This window comes from Carassius gibelio, chromosome A4, assembly GCF_023724105.1.
Source record: "Carassius gibelio isolate Cgi1373 ecotype wild population from Czech Republic chromosome A4, carGib1.2-hapl.c, whole genome shotgun sequence".
Classification (NCBI taxonomy): domain Eukaryota; kingdom Metazoa; phylum Chordata; class Actinopteri; order Cypriniformes; family Cyprinidae; genus Carassius; species Carassius gibelio.
In genome coordinates this window covers 21798294-21808491 of record NC_068374.1, presented here as the reverse complement: position 1 = coordinate 21808491, position 10198 = coordinate 21798294, and the positions used below count along the sequence as shown (strand labels likewise).

Below are 10198 nucleotides of genomic sequence, written 5' to 3'. Positions count from 1 at the left end.
GGACCCATTTTTTGGTTGTGAAATTTCGCTGAATTTTTGCAAATGTGACCATACCTTTATCTTAGCATATTTTATTCTTGTTGGAACATGCAAAATCCAGTAATTTTAATAGGATTCAATGATTGGAATTTTTATTTTGCGTGTGTGTGTGTGTGTGAAGATGAAAGTGGCTTGGTTTGGAAGTTATTCTTTGTGGAAAGTGATCCATACACTACTGGGAGATAATGGACCCTTTTAGGGCCACAAAATGCGACAGCGCATTTACTCTTACTGCTTTCACTATTTCTTCTCAAATGTCCATGTGGAAAGTTGCTGTTTTAATGCCAGGTTGTTGTGGATGGTTGCTAAGGTGTTCTGGGAAGTTATCAAGGCACTGCTAAGCTGTTGCATGGAAGTTAAGTGGTTACATATAGTTAAAAAAAAAAACTAAACACATGGTTTCCAGATATGGTTCATGCCCGTCCTTGAAGGTAAGTCTAGAAGATTTAACTCACATGAGTTTAAATGTAGGTTAGGGTGCCACGGCAGAGGAGTCTTAAAACACTGTAAAGAGGAAATATGTGTCCATTCAGGCCTATAATTCCAGTCTCAATGTAAAAAACCACATAATGGCTCTTGTACGTCATTAGTCATGACAGCTGCAATCTAGTCCCAGGTCATCTGTGAGCTCAGACGTCTGGAGGTGTTCTCCGTGTCTGTACACATCCACAGAGGTCTCACGTTATGTATGTTACATACTGTAAAAGTACACTGCTTGAAAAAAAAAAAAAAAAAAAAAAAAAAAACCTGAAGTTGTTTCTTTCAGCTGGGTCTGGTCCTGTAATTGGCCACTGGTCGATTCATTTTTGGGTCAGTATTTATGAACAATATATTGGGTTGCATCAACAAATTTGACAGCATTAATCGACAGATCAATCCTCTAGTCTAGGTAAACACTGACAGGACGCCCGTGAATTGTCATTTTAAACACTTGACAACAAATAGTTTCCAGTGACCTGAAGGCAAAATCTCCTACTGCTATAGTCATATCCCCTTTGTTTGTTCTGAAAAAAAAAAAAAAAAAGTTGACACATATACATTTTCCATGTCTGTTTTCAGAAGAGACAAAGAAGTCATAGGGACTGAAAACAATGGCCTAGGTTGTCTTAATCATGAGTAATAAACCAATCATTCAATGTTTAAAACAGTATTTGCTTAGGTTACAATACAATGCAATGCATTGAAAAATAAATATGTGAAGTTTCCATATGACAGTTCCATTTATTAGTAAGAGTGACAGGGAATTGTGACCATGACCTACTAGCGCAGTGCTCTACATGTTAAGGTTTTCATTTTAAATCTAAAAGTTTTTGACCAAAATGTACAATCTATTGGGTGAAATACAGACTTTGCATTCTGGGCCTGCACTTTATTGTCTGCATTTGTTCAAGGACATTACAATTAAATTAAAGTGAAAAATAAAGTCATAATGAAGATGAAACTTTTATACCGAGTAAAGTCCTGCACCACCCTGACCTTCATCTTCATGAATTGTTAAGTTTGAAATAGATCTCTGGTATCAAATTGCACAATGTATTTATGCAGGAGGAGACATCTGGTGGTTGGAAGAAGAACATGCATCCAGATATTTTCCAGTCTTTAGAATTGCATGACATCTCAGGCATTACATTTATCAAACAAGTTTAAATCACAATGTCATATTTCTTAGTGTCACAAACACAAACAAAATGAAAGCCACATTTTTTTTTTTAATCACTTCATGTTGTTTTATTAGAGAAGGGGAATTCTGAAAATTAAGTTGTATTTTGTAGTTTACCAAGGAAATATTTAATTAAACATTCTGAAATGGAATGCTATGTCAAAATGGAGTGTATTAAACCAGATTATTAAACTGCAATGGCAAGCCTGGAAGAAGGAAACAATTTGGCGCTAAGGCAGGGTTAAATCAGCTTGCTTGTTCATGTACAAGACATGGGAAAAATTTTTTTTTTTTTTTTTTTTTTTAGCATTTGTATGATTCTAGCAGACAAGATCACCAAGGGATACATTAAGGACTGTGTGCTGCATGGAGCATTCTGAAAGCTGTTTGTCCACATTCCCTGAGGATGGCAGACCTCTGGTACTATATAGTGACTTCAACATCCGCCTTGAGAAGCCACATGCTTCTGACTTCCTCTCTCTCCTATCCTCTTTTGACCTTCAGCGGTTAAACACCACTGGTACCCATAAATCAGGTAACCAACTCGACCTCATCTTTACATGCAATTGTATCACAAATGGTCTCAGATCATTTCATCATTACTTTTAATATACATCTACATTCTTCCGCACCACCAAGCCCTCTTCCAGTTTCGTTTCGATGAAATTTCCATCTTGACTCTCCTCTGTGGTATCATCCTCTCTTCCCACCCCCACACATTTCTCATTTGTGCCACAGATCAGTTATTTTTCTACCCTAGCTGGTTGCTTAGACACTATTTGTCCTATTTCCTCCAGACCAGCACGTGCTACTCCCTTGAACCCCTGGTTAACCGAGGTCTTGAAACTCAGAGCAGCAAAGAGAAAATGGCGCAAATAAAAAATTCTGCTGATTTTAGCAGGTATCAGTCACTGCTATGTTAATTTTCCACCAAAGTTCCGTAACAAGATCCGCCACTTCCCACCACCACTTTAACTGCTGACAAATTTGCTAATCAGTCCTCAAAACAATATCCCGTCCATCAGCAGTCAGTTCTCAACTCCACTCACACACTTAACAGAAAACACTCACACAGCTGACCATATTCTCTCCTCCTCCTCTCCTCTCACAGAAGAAGTCTCTAAACTTGTCCTCTCCAGTCACCCTAACACCTGTCCTCTAGTCCCAATCTCCTCACATCTCCTACATGCTATTTCCCCTGGACTTCTGGATGTACTCGCACATCATCAACACATATTTTCTAACAGGTATTTTTCCAATATTATTCAAGCAGTCTCAGGTAACCATACAACTTGAAAAACCTGCACTAGACACCTGAATTTTTTTAAGATACAGGCATATTCTCTTCTCCTGTTCATAGCAAATCACTTGAAAACGTTGTGTTCAACCAAGTATCTTTCTTCCTCTTACAGAACAATAACCTATCTGGATTTAAAGGTGACCATTTGACTGAAACCGCCTTGCTTGAGAGATGCAAGAGCAGAGTCCAAATTTTCATGTTCTCATTGTGCTAGATCTTTCTGCTCCATTTTACATTTTTAATCATCAAATCCTTGTGTCCACCCACTCCATCCTGGGCATCACTGGAACTTCATTTCCAAAGGTAGGTCCTTCATAATGACTTGGGGATGAAAGGTATCCAAATAACATCAACTGTTCAATGGGGTTCCTCAAGGATCAGTTCTTGGGCCCCTCCTCTTCTCTACTAGATCTCTGGGACCCATCATTCAGGCACATGGATTTACCTACCATTGCTATGCTAATGACACACAGCTCTACCTCTCATTTCAATCAGATTATCCAACGGTACCTACTCAGATTTTAGACTGACTGGACATCTCAGCATGGATGAAAGAACATCATCTGGAGCTTAACCTGGCAAAGACAGACCTTCTCATTTTCCCAGCCACCCATTCATTACAGCACCAGTTTACCACCCAAATAAGCTCCTCAACGATAATCCCATCCATTTAGCTGCACCACCCAGGGAGCAGATGGGGGTTTGATGCCTTGCTAAGGGTTTCACCTCAGTCGTGGTATTGAGGGTGGAAGAGAGCACTATACATTAACTCCCTCCACCTACAATCCCTGCCAGACCGGAATCTTCGGTTTACAAGTCCATATTGAAAAAACAGCATGATCATGCAAGTCCGCATTACACAAGATCAGGAAGATCAGACCCTTCCTAACAGAGCATGCAACACAGCTTCTCGTCCTGGCCCCCTGTAATGTCTAGGCTGGACTTTTGTAATGCTCTTCTGGCTGGACTTCCAACATCCGCAATCAGACCTCTTCAAATGATAAAAAATGTAGCAGCACGTCTTTTTTTTCTTCAAAAGCCCAAAAGAATCACAACGCTTATCTCTCTGCACTGGCTTCCAGTCGTGGTTTGCATCAAGTTCAAGTCATTGGTGCTTGCCCAGAGAACATCCACGTGCTCTGCACCTTTTTACCTCCACTCTCTCCTACTTGTCTACATCACCTCCAGAAACCTGCGATGGGTAAATGAGTGGCTGCTCGAGGTCTCATCGCAGGAAGTTATTTATAACTCTCTAGGACGTTTTCTTTAACCGTACCCTGTTGGTGGAACGACCTAAGCCAAATCCCTCACAATCTTCAAGAAACAACTGAAAACAAAACTGAAAGCGTCTGCCAAATGAATAAATGTAAATGTTTGGACCGGTCATTAGGGTGTATTATGAAATGATCAATTTGCTACTTATTTAGTAGCAAACCTAACTGGTGTGTATAAATGAATGTGTGAAATAAGCTGGTAGAGTTGGCCTGCCATAAATTCAAGTCAAGTTGGCCGATAAGGTATAAGTCAAGGTACATGGAAAGTATTGTTTAGTGAATAACATCAAGTAAGATGAGAAACACAGGTCCACCCAATGTCCATGTGATTGGAGGAAATAAAGCCGTTAACGACTTCATGCAAATGGATGATAAAATCAAATAGAAAATAAATAAAAAGCTCACTTTAATACATCATCATAAGGTTTGCAGAACATCTGTGCACTTCTGCTAATTTACTTATGTTGTCTTGGTTCATTACTATAGTACTGATCTAAAATAAAGTGAAATTAAATTAAATAAAATTAAAAGTATTCACACAAAAACAAAAAAAGAGTTAGTTGGACAGAGTGGACTGGAATACGGATTGGAAAAATTTGTACAGCTTGATTTTGTTATAATCTATAAAACCTGTGCTTTTTGTGAAATTTGAATTTAATAATCTGTTGTATAAAAGCTAAAGTAGAAGAAAGGTACAACCATCTTAACTGCATGCTACAAACTACCAGCCATATTATTGAATGACTGAACAGATTTGTGATTCAGTAACTACTTGCATAACTTACACTGGCATCACAGACAGGGCATTTTTTTCGGATGACTTGGGTAAAATGGGCCACTTAATTTCACCCTTTGTTACAGACTTCTCTGCTCATGATATTAACACGATTGCCATGTTTTGCTGGTCACATCCAAGGCAGCTTTTATAATTTTAATTCAAGATCTGCCATCAGTTGGTCTCATCAGTTATTGATCTGTTACCTTGATGAACTAAAAATATAACATCTACTGTACTTGCTGGTCAGTGCAACAGATTTTGAGAATGTACATACCCCCTAAAATTCCCTTTCAATTTAAGATTAAATATCTGCATTTTTATATACAACCTAAAAACACAAGCCTTACAAAACAAGGTTCTTACTTTCCCTTGAACACTGTAGTGACGCATTGAAATGTTCTGTCAGACAGCAATTATGTTCACTGTTACAGTTGTTTATAATATACATATCCAACTTACACAAATCTTTGTTCTTAAAAATATATATTCACAATCAAGGAATAAAGTGTTCTCTAAAGTATGTTTATGTCTGAAAAATGCATAAAAATATAGATGATTGATCGATAACTGAGGTTGTCCACATGAAAAAGACTCTCCATAACCCTCTATTTAAATATCTCAGTGTGCTAACCAAAGAAACAAACAAAAAGAAATCTCTTTGCACGTTTAAGCTTTGTTATATAACTCACATCGGCAGTTAATGGTTATTTTACGGACAAAAATGTACAAACAAAACAAAAGTAAATTTCTTTAGTCAGTCTATTATGTGGTAAGACTTGCCAGACAAATGAACGAACAAGAAAACAGAACAGAATGCAAAAAAACATTAAACCAACTCAAAACTGCTTGCTAGCCATCACTCGTACAGTGTATCCCTCTATCTTGGTCCCTGTCTGTCCCTCTCAGAGCAGCATAGACTCCTGCATTGCAAAGGCCTCCTGCGCCTGCCTGTAGTGTGTTCCACCAAACAGTGGGGGGAGCTGTTGCCTGCTCGAGTGCTCTTGGTAGGGTCCTCTGAAATGGAGCACAGCGTCCGAGATATTTGCAGGTGCAAAGTTAAACTCCTGAATGGGGTGAATGGGAGACAGCTGAGCTTTCTGGAAGCTGGGAGATCGAGATAGTCCCACAGGAGATCGTGGAGGCCCCGCCTCCATGTCCCCATACCAGCCCTCTTTTCGTCTGTGTGCCTCATAACGCAGTTCTGTGGACGTGTAAGCAGTAGAGCCCTGCAGTCGGGTGGGCTGTCGAATGTAATACCCGCCCTCGCCAACACTGTCTATCTGGGACGAAAGCTCAGCAGGAGCAACCCTGAGAGGGGGCATGTTTGGGGGTTGCCGTTGATAGGTTAAGTAGCTGTTGTTCATCAGTGTTTTCTCCGGCGAAGGGTTAGATGAGCCACGTCCTGTAGTTGCATAAACTTGCTCGGAGTACTGCTGTCCGTATAGTCTGTCCTCAGACCAAGAATCAGAAATGTATTGAGTGTTGACAGGTGTCATGCCAGGTGGGTAGTGCAGAGGTCCTCGGGGTTCTGTTTTGGACTGGATCATGCTCTGTTTGGGCATTCTAAAGGGAGAGAAGCCAGTTCCATCACTGGGGAGACGGGTGGGACTGCCCTGTCTCAATGAAGGCCCAACGTAAGGTCGGGAAGGGGGGCGAGAGGGCGGTTTCTCAAGCTCTATAATCTCTATAACCTCTCCATCTGGTCCTGGGACATTGTCGTATTGCGAGGCGTTGGAGCCACGGTTGGAGCCTGGAACAAACGCTCGTGAACGGGGTCTGCCCTGTGCCCCGGTGGCCTCTTCTGGAGTTCGGGAGCTGGGCGAGGGTGGAACACCCATAGTTAGACTCGACTGGCTTTCCCGTGCTGCAGCCTTGACTGCTTCCAGTTTGTCCTCTGAAGGCTTGACCCAACGAGGTCCAATGTCCCTACGCATGCTGGATCTAACATTGGAGTTGTGATTCGCCTGGTTCTGGGTCAGCGCCTTCCCACTACCTGTTGCGCTGCTGTTGGGGATGTGGGTTGGGACTCGTTCCTTTTGAGTGTCCACACCTCGTCGATCCCTCTCACTCTTGTCTGGATGAGGGACCTTGTCCATTGAGCTGGGTGGCCGACTTTCCTGGTACCTCTCTGGTGTTCCATCAGTGACTTTACTGATGCTTGCGGCAGGGCTTGAAACACGAAGGGGAAGGCCCTCAACTGTCTTCCCGACCAGTTGCCCGTTAGCCATATGATTTGTTGGTGCTGCTGCCAATCCTGGAGGCTCAGGAGGAAGCTGACCTAATGGTTTTTTAGGAAACTCATCCTCGTTACCTGCATGGGTGATAGCAGAATAGCCAATCAGAGTAACATCAGTACACAAATGTCAAGTATTAAAGACCCCATGAAATATGAACTTTATCTGCATTCATAATTTATAATCTATCTCTTTCATTGAAACACATCAAACCATTGACGACTCCTCTTGCACTTAAGGGCGTATACAAATTCCAAACCAATAAAATGCAACCGCATTTCACGGAGTCTTTATACCATCAGAATATAACAAACACTGAAGTGCAAAACTCATGCAGCTGAATGTCTTTTAGAAGAACAAAACTGCCAAATAAAACAAGGGTTACAGTTGACACTTTGTTCAAATAAAATGAAACCACAAACATCCACGGCTGGTGTCAAATCAAAGCTCAGATTAGGTACACTGAGGAGTCAAGAAGCTAAAAATATAAATGAAAATATTATCACAACACTTACATTTCAAGCCTGACTGTGAACATATAAACCATGTGGAGAAAATATGTGTTGGGTACATTTTGGAACACACAGCATATGCACAATATTCACCAGGAAACTGAAGAAAACGTGGGAATGATGAACGTTTACAAACAGATACTGATGGTTGGGGCGGATATTGGTGTGCATCGAGAAGTGACATGAGGAACGCAAACGCCAAATACACATGAACTCGTGAACACCTCCAAATGTGTTTGATATCCATCATATTTCATGGTCCAAAATTAAGATTTGCCCAGCACCAAAAGTGAAGTTTCTCATGCAACCTAAACAGGAAACTCAGAATTTATTTCAACGTTTTGGTGATAGCATGTTGCTAAGCTAACGATACAATACCCTATCCTACAAAAATACCCATGTTAAAAATATAATCATTGCAAATTTTTGACAGTAAATTAATCCAAGTGCATTTAGTATGAAAATTTTTGTCAACTTAGATTATTTTTTATTTCAGGCTTGTCGCATTCTGGGACATTTTTCATTAAGGACACATTCCTGGCCAACATTACGCATCTTAGAAGACAACTTGTTTTAACGGTCTTTGTGTTGAGAGTGCAACTATGATATATATATAAAATGCATATATGGTGCAACTATATATATATATATATATATATATATATATATATATATATATATATATATATATATATATATATATATATATATATACACACACACACACAGTGGGGATCGAAAGTTTGGGCACCCCTTGCAGAATCTGTGAAAATATGAGTAATTTTCAAAAAATAAGAGAGATCATACTAAATGCATGTAATTTTTTTATTTAATACTGTCCTGAGTAAGACATTTTACATAAAATATTTTAACATTTATTCCACAAGAAGAAAAAAAATGCTGAAATTATTAAAATAACCCCACTCAAAAGTTTTCACCCCCCAGCTCTTAATGCTTCTTGTTTCCTTCTGGAGCATCAGTGAATGTTTGAATCTTTTTAAATAGTTTTGTTTGAGTCCCTCAAATGTCCTCAGTGTGATAAGATGCATCTCAAATTCATAAAGACACTGCTGGAAAGGGTTCAAATATGTAAAGATGCTGGAAAACTGAAGAATCTGCAGGACCTTAAAGATTTTTCTGAAGAACGCTGCTCAGTTTAACTGTTCAGAACAAACAAGGGACTCATGCACAACCATCACAAAACAGAAAGACAGCCGAGGATCATCAGGTAACAGAACACAGTATTAAGAACCAAGGGTTCCCAAACTTTTGAGTAGGGTTATTTTAATAATTTCAGCATTTTTTTTGTCTTGTGGAATAAATGTTAATATCTTTTATGCACAATATCTTACTCAGGACAGTACTAAATAAAAAATAACATGCATTTAGTATGATCTCTCTTATTTTTTGAAAATTACTCATATTTTCACAGATTCTGCAAGGGGTGCCCAAACTTTCGATCCCCACTGTATATATAAAACTACATTTCAAGGCCAGTAAGGAATATCTATGGTTCTCTATCCTCCTCCTCTACTTAATTCATTTGCCATTGGCAGGCCTGGGGAAAAGTTAATTTTGGACACTTCTATCTACTGACTTGTGTTTTTATATTTGTCGTATTATAATAAGTATTATAATAAGTCGTATTTATTGTACTCATTCATAAATGTATTCAACATAACTGTCCTTTTACATGTTTGTAACATACAGTACCCCATAGCACATTTGACAAACGTATTGGTTAACCTCCTCAATCCAGGTTTTGTGAGCGACAGAAAAACAAACGAGGGGAAAGAGACGAGTGTGTAGTGGGGGTAGACGAACGAATGGTAGGTTGATTGACAGATAAAGTAGTCAGTGCTTTTTTGCCCACCGGTTGGTTTTGTAGGAGGGTCGGCGCCCCCCCTTCCCAGACCCACTAGTGTAAGCAGAGGCTATGTTTGAAGCGAAAGGGAGAGAACGCAGATTAGACAAACAATACAAAGAAGCAGTGAATGAGTGCGTGTGTGTGTGTGTGTGTGTCGCGTTTGTGCATGAGATAAAGGAGTGTGTGCATTAGGATGTGTCCCTCTATGGGTGGTGACACACAGCCAATAGATTTCAGTGCATGTGTGTGTTTAAGTACCTGGAGGTGGCAGCTCCAGTTTAGCTCGTCTGAGCTCAGACATGGAGTGTTGAAGCTGCTCGATCACTATGTCATCCTCTAAAAAGAAATCCTTTGACAAAGTCACCTGCAGAAACTTCACCAGCTCCTCCATGGACAACTTCAAGAGGATTTCTACCATACAAACACAAAAGTAGTAACTGTTAGAATGAGACGTTCACAGTCTCTGAAGAATCACAGACTAATTATAACTAACTACATTTACTGCAGTCTAGCTCCCATCAAGTCCTTTCAGGG

General features: G+C 39.9%; 1 protein-coding gene across 5 annotated transcripts in view; it reads right to left on the bottom strand.

The window, feature by feature from the left end:
* Nucleotides 1–1387: 1387 nt before the first annotated feature.
* LOC127972900 (USP6 N-terminal-like protein) overlaps nucleotides 1388–10198 on the bottom strand; it is a 53097-nt gene continuing 44286 nt past the window's right edge. For all 5 annotated transcript variants that reach the window (XM_052576886.1, XM_052576895.1, XM_052576877.1 and 2 more), the window contains 2 exons: nucleotides 9923–10075; nucleotides 1388–7362 (listed from right to left, as the gene is read on the bottom strand). In XM_052576886.1, coding sequence (XP_052432846.1) covers nucleotides 5954–7362; nucleotides 9923–10075 — 1562 coding nt within the window. In that variant the 3' untranslated portion in view covers nucleotides 1388–5953. The remainder of the gene's footprint in view (nucleotides 7363–9922; nucleotides 10076–10198) is intronic.